The sequence below is a fragment of the Artemia sp. Qi Xiang Cuo genome, chromosome 15, assembly GCF_049724085.1.
Source record: "Artemia sp. Qi Xiang Cuo chromosome 15, ASM4972408v1, whole genome shotgun sequence".
Classification (NCBI taxonomy): Eukaryota; Metazoa; Arthropoda; class Branchiopoda; order Anostraca; family Artemiidae; genus Artemia; species Artemia sp. Qi Xiang Cuo.
Window position 1 is genome coordinate 59768608 of NC_142808.1, and position 12520 is coordinate 59781127.

At 34.6% G+C, this 12520-nt stretch overlaps 1 protein-coding gene across 1 annotated transcript in view; it reads right to left on the reverse strand.

Annotated features, from left to right (window-relative positions):
- Positions 1–7575: 7575 nt before the first annotated feature.
- Tango11 (transport and golgi organization 11) overlaps positions 7576–12520 on the reverse strand; it is a 39058-nt gene continuing 34113 nt past the window's right edge. Inside the window, exon 5 of the mRNA XM_089101485.1 lies at positions 7576–12385. Coding sequence (XP_088957611.1) covers positions 12181–12385 — 205 coding nt within the window. The 3' untranslated portion in view covers positions 7576–12180. The remainder of the gene's footprint in view (positions 12386–12520) is intronic.

Here is a 12520-nt window from a genome sequence, read left to right on the forward strand (position 1 = left end):
AAACACAAATGAACCATCACCGCTACTTCAGGACACTATTGTTGTAACATCTGACGTAGTAGGGCACAAAGGATTTTAGATATCTTGTCATCGAATGTGTAGGCGTTACAGTCTTATTCCTTTAACCAATTGCACCGAAAATAGGCCGAATTTGTTGTTGTCCTCCATTTTATGCTGAAACTATTGCTAAATAATTATTTATCAATGATAATTGACAACGGCAAAGATCATCAGGCAATATTCATCAACCCTGCCAATGAAGCAAAAACGGTGGAGCCAATTTAAAATTGGAGGGAGATTTACGAAAAATTAAGCAAGAAAAAACGGGTTTTAATTTTAATAAAATTTTCATCTAGCCTATGGAGGGGGATTGATGTGCATTTTCTTCTTCTTCAAACTCTATCGCCCATGAGACTCTTTTGGCTTACTTTCAGTGTCTACCTGTTTTAGTTGTTTGCCAATAGCTGTAATATTTCCAAAATTTATCGAAAAATTCGTTTATGGTATTTGACTACCGGACTACCAGTGGTATCTGAATTTGGGAAAAATTGGTTTATGACTCTACCAATAACACCTGATTTTCTGTCAGGTTATTGAAAAATTATAACAGGTTATTGACAGGTAAGGGCCAATTAATGCTGTTTAATTCTCCCTTATGAGACATTTTTTTCGAGTTACCCTGTACTCAAACAAAAGATGTTGCAGAATTCCATCTGTAATACATAGCCGTTACATTGACTATGGTTTGAGACCCGGTTTAGACTCCGAATACATCCATGAAAACAGCGTAACATTTAAGTTTATCGTGAAAGGGTTAACCCTGTCCTTTTGTTTTCATTGTTAGAAAACAAATAAAAAAATACCAGTTTATGAGAAATTTTTATGAGATAATATTTATGGGAAATTATGGGTGGAGGCATGTTGTCTAAAACCTGGACGGTGACAAATTTGTTTGTTTTCAATTTAGAAAAAAAGGGCATTTTAAAGGAAAATACCCCAGAAAAGGGTATTTTTTCATATCTAAGAGGACAAAAGTATAGGGGACCAATGGGGCCAAAAAGAGTTCGTTGATGTTGCAAGTTTTTTTCTCATAGTCTTTATTTTTGGTGGGTCTGTTATGAATCAGACAAATGATATTTATTGCCTTTATGAGAAGAGAGTCAGCTTAAAGATTACCTTTGATTCCTTGAAGACATGGGATATACTGGAAGCACAGTTTATATAATTATCCAGTAAGTTTACCGCAGATGCTTTCTGGCTCTTCATTCTCGGTGCGAACAAAAAGCTCCTCCCACTTATTTCTGCACTTATTGTCCACTTATTGGTGAGCCGGCCAAGTGGTTTTGTCAGTACTTGTTCCGTAGGTGATTATTCTTTGTCTATCCGTGAAAAGATCTAATGCCGCTTATGTTTATATCTGCAAAAACGTTCTCTGGAGCACTCGCACCTCGGTGAGGGTTTTTATAATGGGTGGGATAGGGAAAGATCATACTGGATAATTATATAAACTGTGGCTGGAAGTTATTCCACCTCAGTTAAACACTAAGTAGCACTCTGGTCAGAAAGAGAATGTCCTCGTCTGGATCGTTGTGCATATTTTTCAAAAAAGTGTTCCAAATTTTCCCATCAAAATTTTCCGATGGCAGAGCAAAAATATTCTTTCTTTCTTTTTTTGGGGGGGGGGGGGCGGGGGGTCACAGAAAAGAGTTTTTTAATTAGGTTAATTTAAGAAAAGCAAAGGGTCTTTTGAAGAGTTGCTATTATTCCCCAAAGTCAGTTGCAAGGCTGCTGTATTATTAATTAAATAAAAAAACAAGTTTTTTAAACTGAAAGTAAGGAGCGACATTAAAACAAAACGAACAGAAATTATTCCGTATATGGAAGGGGCTTTCCCCTCCTCAACGCCTCGCTCTTTACGCTAAAGTTTTTTTTTGTTTTAAAAAAAATAAAGTTTTGAGACAGAGTCAAACTTTAGCGTAAAGAGCAAGGCGTTGAGGAGGGGAAAGCCCCTTCCATATACGGAATAATTTCTGTTCGTTTTAAGTTTTAATATCGCTCCTTACTTTCAGTTTAAAAACCTTGTTTTTTTTATTTAATTTTTGAACGTTTTTGAATAAATGCAGGTTTTGATCTTGGCTCACCGTACATGAATAATTAAAACAAAATTTGCATATTAATTTAATTTTATTTGGTTAAATGGCTTTCTCGAAACTTGTTTAATTTTATTTACGAACGTTTTTATTAGTAATAAATATACGTAACTTACGGAATAACTTACGTAACGAACTTCTATATTCATATATTTTTAATACATATATTAGGGGGTTCGCCCCCTAATCAATACCTTGCTCTTTAAGCTAAAGTTCGAATTTTGTTCTAATTCTTTAAAAATGACCGCTTAATCAAAAAGGCCGTTAATTAGAATAAATAGCTCTTATGAAAGTACTAAAAAATCTTTGGCTTAAAGAACGAGGTATTGACTTGGGGGAGAACCCCCTCATATACGTAATAATTTCTCTTCATTTTAAGTTCTAATGTTGCTTCTTACTTTCAGTTGAAAAAACTTGTTTTTTTAAATTTAATTTCTGATCGTATTTTAAATAATGCTTGGAAATCCGGCGCCCCTTTCATAGAAATGTCCCTTACCCCAAAGAAACATCCTCCACGGAAAGATTCTCCCGAGTAACCCCCTCTTTCAGCCCCCCCCCTACCAGAAAAAAATTCTTCCTGAAAATGTCTGTATATTTCCCAATAACCAATACAATATGTAAGCAATGGGCAAAGTTCATAACTTGCAGTCCTTCCCCTGGGAACTGTGGGGGATTAAGTCATCGTAAAAGACATATTTATTAAATTTTCGACTATGCTGAACAAACTGGCTATCTCAAAATTTTGATCGGGTGACTTTGGAAAAAAAATGACCGTGGGAGGGGGCCTAGTTGCCCTCCATTTTTTTTTGGTTCCTTAAAAAGGGCACTAGAATGTTCTCCGACAATGTTCTAGGACCACTGGGTCAATACGATCACCCCTGGGAAAAAGAAAAAAAAAAACAACAAAAAACAAACAAATAAACACGCACCCGTGATCTTTCTTCTGGCAAAAAATGCAAAATTCCACATTTTTGTAGATAGGAGCTTGAAACCTCTACAGTAGGGTTCTCTGATACACTAAACATGATGGTGTGATTTTCATTAAGGTTCTAAATTTTTTAGGGGGTTTTTCCCCCTTTTCTCGAAAATCAGCCAAATTTTCTCAGGCGCTTAACTTTTGATGGGTAAGATTAAACTTGATGAAACTTATATATTTGAAATCAAAATTAAAATCTGATTCTTTTGATGTATCTATTGGTATCAAAATTCCGTTTTTTAGAGTTTCGGTTACCATTTAGCCGGGTGGCTCCTTACTTACAGTTCGTTACCACGAACTGTTTGATCAAATAAATAAAATAACGTTCTTATAGCATTCAGAAAACTTTATGGTTTATCTAAAATAACATTGTCAATTTTATTCATTTCTTTTAGTAATTATTAAGTAATTAAAAGTTATTAATTACTCATTAATTTATTAATTATTCAGTTATTAATTACTTATTAATTAAAAGTAATTACTAAGACCTTACATTTCCATAAAAGGATGAAGTGATTACTTTTCTGGGACCTAAATTGAATGAAGAAACTCGCCGAAGTAAAAGAACTTCGTAAAAAGTCTTATTTTTTTACGTTCTGGGTATTTAAAGTATAGTTGATTCTAATCGAAAGAAAATACAAATCATTTTATTTAAAATATATTTTATGATTCTGAAATTGTTGGTAAAAATAAAACTTAGGTACTCTGAAATTTATTCTTGTATTAGAATAGCAAAGATATTGCAAGCTCTGGGTGAATATGGGTCGCAGCAATCATCAATTATGTCTTTCCATCATTCTATTCTTGTTTCCTTTTTTATCTATTTTACATAAACAAGGAATTTTAGGTTTGATTCCCCCCCCCCCCAAATATTGGACTAAATTTCCGGTTTTATTTCTTGTTATTAATTTTTTCACAATTTATTCAAGTCATACTGCGACCTCTTTGCTTCTCATTTGTGCTAATATGAATACGGATTAAATTACCCAATTTGACGTGTCTAATAGAGAGCAAACTACAGAGGACCCTCGTAGAGACCTAATGACCTTTCTTACGGAAAAATTAGTTCTCTAAGATTTTCAAGGCCCTTTGCCAGATGGATTATCAAAATTTACGTGCAAACTGCCCGAAACTACACTCAAGGAAAGATTAAAATATTTGACAAAGTTAGGGCAGGTGTCTTCAATGGAATCTTTTTAATTTTGCAACTACGGAAGGGGTCTAGAAAGGAGTCTGAAAAATACAAATTGACCAATTCATTTTATCTATGAAAAAACAACAAGTCTAATACAAACATAAACTCAAACTAGTAACTCTACCTGGGCTCATCATCTTGTTTGAGACTTCGGTCAAGATTTTATTTTTATTTGTTCGTAAATCCTCCGATTTATTTTTAGAGATATTGTTTCCCTTTTCTCTCTTTAATTAAGGTTTACCCATTTATCTGTGGTTTTCTCTGGCCCAAATCTATTTTTGAGGGCAAATCTCGTAAAATAGGTTTCCCCCCCCCCGTAAAAGAGTATTTATTTATTTTTTTTTTTTGCTCCGTAGTTTTTCTTTAGCTGCTCAAAAACATGATAATTTTCAGACGAACAAAAAAAGCTTTAAAAAAAATATTCAGGTTTGAATTTTTTTTTGTGTCCCTGACACTTTAAGTAAACAGACTAACATTTGGGCACGGTGCCAGCTGATTCCTCATTTAAGTACTTTTTGGAAGTAAAAATTCTGGAGTTTCGGGGAATCATTAACTTTTAAAAGGATAAAGACTCAGGTTCAAAAATATACTAATGAAGTGTTGAAAAAAAGAGATTAATTTAAGTTTGTGTTTTTGCCTCTGTTGTTGTTTTTGGGGAAAGGAGAGATAATTATTTTCATTTTAAGATATTATTATGTGACTATTATGAATTTATTATGATTATTATAGCGGAGATATTGACACGGCCTTGTGCTGATATCTGTTTGTTGAATAGACAATAGCATAAGGCTACTGGAACAAAGTTTTAAATGTCTTGCTCGCCCAATTCAAACATGTTAAATCATCAGTCCTGAATTTGCTGGATCGAATATTAATCGTTTCCTCAGTCCAAATTTGCTTCAATCTTAAAGAAAGAAAACACTTCTTCTCAAGCGAGATTACGAAAATACTTTTTATTACGAAAAGACGTGATAGGACAGACATGTGGACGGCCTTTCATTATAATCCTAGTAACATTATTCCAGAAATTTCTTCTGAAATTTACCCTTTTGCGAAATCTTTTCAAAATAAATACTTTTTTCTGACATTATTATTCGCAGTGTAAGCTTCAGCAGATATCAATGATAGTGAACATATAGAAGAAGGAACATGTTAAATTAGTATGTAGGACTTGATGATCGAGCTCTGTTATTTGGAAACTGTCTGTTTCAGCCTTTTTATCCTCGCTAATTCTAATTTGTTAACGCTTTTCTCAATGCTACCAAAGGTTTACATATCGTCCAAAATACGTCATATTTGTCAAAATATAAATAGATGTTTCGTCAAAATAGGAAAAAGAGGAAATATTCATGATATTTACAGGGATATAGAGGATAAATCACAAAAAGTATGACAATAAATTCCACAGGCCCATTATGTATGACCTAGGGGGTAGAAGTTTTGTAGTCAGTTGGGTTGAAAACCCAGGATGTTTTTGAGAGATGGCAGACAGGCGAATACTCCCCTCTGGGTTTCAATATAACTAACAAACAATATAACTTTGGAGTACTCTGCTTAAAAATAACAAACAATTAACTTACCGATACCCGATTACCTTACCCATACCAGTATGAGAAGGGGACTCATCCAACTGACATGAAAGGGATAATGATCTAGTATAGAGTCAGTTTTCAATACTCAAGTTTGGCCCTATCATTTAGACTAAGTCCTTTTCACCCTTATTGGTAATACCACCCCTTATTTATACAAATTTATGAATTAATCCATCTGACTAAAGACAAATTTTATGCGATAAATTACAGAATGAATTTTTATTTTAAAATAATAATTTTTCATTTTAGTATTTACGAGAACATTTTATCTGAAAAATGTTGCATTTAAGGTTCATAGACTAGAGATTGGAATGGAGGGAAGGATACCCCAAACTGATCTATAAGTGGCCTTGATCTTGTTAGAGAATCAATTGGTGTATAGTAGGGCAAAGAAGGAAACTTTCAAGAAGCAAAACAAGCCAAAGAGCCAACAGGAAACCACTCGGACGGAGTTGATTAGGTTTTTGTTTCTACTAAACGAACTTGACGATAACACGAAATGGCACGAATTTCAAAGCTTTTTAAATTTACTATTCCTTAAAACAGCGACGCTTTCTTATTGAAAGTCGGCCAGACTAAAAAGTAGTAGCCACCATTGGCCCTAGTCAGTTGGAGGGGAGTCGGGCAACCCTGCATCTAGCTTAAGCAGAGAAGATGCCAAGATTGGCTTTAATAATTTTGGAATTTTTTTTTTCTGCTAATTTTGCATCATCAAATTAAAAAATATTTGGTCTACCTCATTTGTCTATATATCCTACCTACGTTTATCCAGGAAAAATAAAAAAATATTTTTTTTAGTAAATAAAACCACTCGTTCATGATAAACTACATGATAAATATTAACTTTATGTTTATATTTCTTTTTTGTATTTATTTCATTTTAATTTGTTTTATATTTTCTTGTCATGTGGCATCCGCTGCTAGCTGTGTTCTGGCAACCAAAATAATATATTTATTATTTTATTAACTTTATGAAACATCACACAAAGAGCCAAACTGAAACACTTACGCACAAGGGGGTGGTGGTATATGGGGATTCCATTTTCTAGGATTGGTTTGAAGGAATCTCCTCCAAAAAGCAATGGCCAAAAACTTGACTTTTTTTATTTGACTCCCCCCTCTCCCATACGGAAAAAAGTGTGGCCAAAGTTTGACGGAGACTATGACGCAACTTCATAGGCATACTGAAAAACATACTAAGATCTACTTTTTATGACAATTAAATTAAATTTAATTAAATTAAATCTAAATCAAATTACAAGCCAGAAATACAAAATACATTTCAACTTTCTAAAAACACGACAAAATTCACATTGACAATCAGGACGTCAATTGACTAAACGAAGGGGAGTGGAGAGGAGGCAAGGTGTATGCTTTGACATGAAATGTTTTCATTTCCTATCAAAAGTAGCCACTTTTCAAGCCTCCTCTTTGCATTTTGAAACTTGATGGAAAGCCGTGGCACCCTGGAATACCCCACAATAACGTCCCAGATTGTTATGGCACAGCCAAAGAAAGAAATTGAAGCGACAACAATAGCTAAGATAAATCCAATGGCAAGAAAACAATAGGTTATCATACGGTATTTCTTCATATCAATGCTAAAAAAAAAAAAAAAAAAAAAAAAAAAAAAAAAAAAAAAAAAAAAAAACTGGACTCGACTAATAACAAACAGGATTATCGGATAGGGGTTAAAATGAGGTGATAAGATAAACTCACAGAGGATGGGGTTGAAAACCAAAGAACAAAGAGGTTAGAGAGGTTAGGAAACTGATGCCTCTTCAACATCAATCTTACTTCAACTTTTCAAAATGTTGATCTTTTCAACAGGCCAATGCAAGTTAATTGAAAACAAATAAAAATCAGGATTGGGAATAGAAAATGGCACCTCCTCAATGCACTCAGCAACACATAAGATTCTGGCACATAATACTTATTCACATAAAATAAATACACGAATTTATCAATAAATGGATGCTAAATCAACAAACAATACAGATAAATACAAGGATAGACTAAATTCCTAAGCACTTCGTATGATATCCGTTTTCCAAACTCTTTACAAGTACACAAAAAAACAAAAAATGAAATTCTATTGGATTTCTACAACATCCCTAAGTAATATGAGCAAAATTGATTGTTTTTAAAGTCAAATGCTTCTAAATACTACTACTATTATTAATAACACCGCAACACCAAGCCGCCTGAGGCCAACACAGCTACGCACGCTCCTCTTCCAACTTAATCTATTCAATAGCTCCCCTCTTTAAACCATCTCAGGAAATTACCATTTCCCTTAAATCGGTTTTTAAGACATCCTCCCACCAAAACCGCAGACGACCTGCTTTCCATTTAACCCTAGACGGCTGGCCGAAAAGGACAATCCTTGGCAATACTTCTTACTTGTCATAAATGTCATACTTCATCCACAGAATGTGCCCCAGCCATCTTAAACTCCTAAAAAACGCGTCCTAGCCTCCTAAATACTCCTAAAAAAATCTGGTTTGGAATCACAACCATTTCAAACAAGTGATTTATATTCTGCAGTCTCCACACTTTTTGGGTATTCTCCCATTTACAATAATTCCGCTGGATAATTACTGTATGTCCAGAAAAATAATCAACGAAAACGGAAAACCGCAAAGAGCAAATACCTACTTTTAATGTTTATTTTTTTAACATTAAATTAATTTTTAATATTTATTACTCTCTCAGGCCAAAGAGTCTTTGTTTGGGTCTAAAGTTTTGTATTTTTTTCTATGTTTCTTTTAAATAAATTGATTGATTGATATTTTCTTTTATGTGGAATTTTCATTTTGTTTATTAATTGCAGGGAGTATCGTTATTAATTATGGAAGAATTACCACCAATATTGAAAGGTGGAATAAGTTGGGAAGCCGGCGTGATCCGAACCATGATTTTATGTGTCATTTTCTTGAAGTGTTAACAATTGGTTTTGTTTTAGTTGACTTCTTAGATTTTCTCCTCTTTTTTCTGGGTATGCTTTTTGGGTATTCTCCCATTTACAATTACTCCGTTTGATAATTTACTTGTTACAAAGGGAAATAAGTTGGGCATTCCGTAATTTCATTTTGTAGCTCAGATTTTGGAAGAGAATTTAAATTTACGCAAGCCAAATTCTGGCTAAGTGGACGCGCGCTGGGCTGAGAATCCGAGAATTCGGGTTCGATCCCTGGTGTGGTCAGTTTCTTAGTTTGGGACGCAGGTCAGTGATGTGACCCTGTAAGCTTAGCCAGAGTCAACACAGCTCTAAATGGGTACCTGGAGAAATCTGGGGAAGGTAAACAGGAAGGGTTTGCGAAAGTATAGGTTGGCCGGCCCCCAGCCCCCCATTGCACTTCCTGGCTGAAGGGCCACGAAACGGAGATCAGCACCGCCGGTTTGGACCTTAAGGGTCTAGTGCCGCATCCTTTACCTTTTTTTTTTAAGCCAAATGTTAATAGGACAGAGGGACTGTCAAAATATGGCTTAATTCAACAATCGATGCCTTATCAATCAAACTGCATGTAGCGCCAGTCACAATAACAGTTCTAATCAATATTTTTGAGCCAATACATTTAAGCCAATGATCATTACGATGCGGTAATGAATATAATGACTATTATTTATGATTAGGAAAAGAGTCAGTTGATGGCATTTTTTAGTATTGATTTCAGTTGATGGTCTTTTTAGTAAGACTAAGAGGAGTGTCAGTATTATGATGGGATAATGAATATAATAATCACTATTTTTAATGATTAAGAGGGTACCTTTTCAGTATTGATTTCGGTTGATGGTCTTTTTAGTAAGACTAAGAGGAGTGTCAGTATTATGATGGGATAATGAATATAATAATCACTATTTTTAATGATTAAGGGGGTACCTTTTCAGTATTGATTTCGGTTGATGGTCTTTTTAGTAAGACTAAGAGGAGTGTCAGTATTATGATGGGATAATGAATATAATAATCACTATTTTTAATGATTAAGAGGGTACCTTTTCAGTATTGATTTCGGTTGATGGTCTTTTTAGTAAGACTAAGAGGAGTGTCAGTATTATGATGGGATAGTGAATATAATAATCACTATCTTTAATGATTAAGAGGGTACCTTTTCAGTATTGATTTCGGTTGATGGTCTTTTTAGTAAGACTAAGAGGAGTGTCAGTATTATGATGGGATAATGAATATAATAATCACTATTTTTAATGATTAAGAGGGTACCTTTTCAGTATTGATTTCGGTTGATGGTCTTTTCAGTATGATTAAGAGGAGAGTCCCTCTAAATATAATGATTATTCTTATTCATCAGAAGGGGAGCCAGTTTATGGCCTATTCAGTGTTATTAAGAAGAGATTCAGTATTGTGACAGGGAAATGAATATAATGACTGTTATTTATGATTAAGAGTGGAGTCAGTTAATGACCTTTTCAGTATTGATTTCAGTTGATGGTCTTTTCTGTATGATTAAGAGGAGAGTCATTAATATGATAGGGTAATAAATATAATGACCATTCTTTATGATTAAAAGAGGAGTCAGTTGATGATGGGGTAATGAATATGACGATAATTCTTTACAGTTGAAGGGGAGTCAGTTGATGGCTCTTTTCAGTATGATTAAGAGGAGAGTCAGTTGATGGTCACTTACTCTTGATTTACGCGAGTACAGTGCCACGCTAATAAGCATTCCGTTCTATTTTTAACACATTGCGCTTTAATTACACGAAAAAATAAACATATGAAGCATTCCTTTAGGTTCACTTTGTACTTCCCCTTGAAACTTTCTTTACGAGAGAATAGTCCATGAAAACGATATAGTCCAGAATATTCCTGGACAATCGGAATATTTTGCTTCGCCCCACAGCCCGCGGGGGAAGGGCTATAAGCTATGGACTTTGTCCATTGTTTACATATAATATTGACTATTGGAAAGTAGACAGATATCTGTTGCTTGTTTCAAGCAAATGTTTAGCAGATAAATCAAACTTATTAATGAAATTGGGTTAAAGGAAGGCCTAGTATTTATTCTTATTATTCCTGGAAAAAAAATAGCTGATTTGAGCTATTGTCTTTGCAGTTTTAACCACTTGAAATTTTTTTTCCCCTTCTCAAACACAAAATTTGAAGCTCCTTTGTCCAACCCTCCCCCTTCTTTTTCCTGACGGTACCATGTAGCTTAAATACCATCTCCCAAACCAATCCACAGATATTACTGATATAATATCCCGATATCCTGGATAAAAGAATTGATATTTCTTAAAAGTTTCTTTTCTACGTCACAACTAGTCGATACTAGTCGTCACATACGTCACAACTAGTCGTCACATACGTCACGATACATAGGTCACAACTAGTCGATTGTTAATCCATCTGTTCTGGTGGCTCTCCATTTGTGCGTATTGACAGCTCGTATAGGGGGTGGTAAGTCAAATTTAAGCGTTTTACCCATGTGTCACAGCTATTTTGATCGTTTCACACTCGAACGCTGGTTGAGTTTTCGTAACTCCTCTAACCGAATAGAGTCAGCTCGTAGTCCCTTAAGGATACTGGGAATTCCTCTAATAAAATTTGGCAAAGGTGGTTTTAGGGTATTAAAAAGAACTCCAAAGTGGTTCCGCTTAAAATTTTGCTTGACAATCGGAATATTTTTGCTTGACCCCACAGCCCGCGGCGGAAGGGCTATAAGCTATGAACTTTGCCGATTGTTTCCGCATAATATTGACTGTTGGGAAGTAGACAGATATTTTTGTTTGGTAGGGGGGGGGGGCATTTTTCTAGCGTGGGAGTGGGTTATGTAGGAGGATCTTTCAATGGAGGAAGTTTCTGTGGAGGAAGGAAATTTTCCATGGAGGGGGAACTAGATATTCGTGCACTATTTAAAAACAATCAGAAATTAAATAAAAAAGTTTTTAAACTGAAAGTAAGGAGTAACATAACAGCTTAAAGCAAACAGCAATTATTATGTATATGAGGGGGGTTACAACCTCCTTAATACCTTGCTCTTTACGCTGAAGTTTTCTATAACTCTTAAAAAGCTTATTATTATAATTGAAGGGCCCTTGTGTATCAGGAGGTATTCACGTAAGGAGCGAGGTATTCAGGAGGGGGCAATCCCCCTCATGTAGGCTTACGAAATAATTTCTCTTCGTTTTAAGTTTTAATATTACCTGCTTCCTTTCAGTTTAAAAACTTATTTTTTATTTGATCCCCTAAAAACACTGTTTTCTGTTTTTACAAACACAGCTTAAATAGTAAACTTAAAATATAGTCTAGTTTTTACGGCTAAGCCAGAGTAAAGCTTTCAGTAATAAATAACCAGATCCCAAAGCATAAATAACTAATTCTCTGTTTTGTCTTTGCTGGTTCTCCAATTCTAAAGTCATCAATCTTCGGTTCATTCGACTAATTTGTCTTCTCAAATTATCAATTTCTTCTGTAGCATCACTGACACCAGACAAAGATGCAATAGATTGACTAAAACAGAAAGCATTATTAAATTTGAGCTCCATTTCCCTGGATATACAGGGTGTTAAGGGCATATGCAAACTGACAGGCATGCCCAGGCAAAAAAGGAAAAAACAAGTGAAAATACACAACTCAAGAATGTTT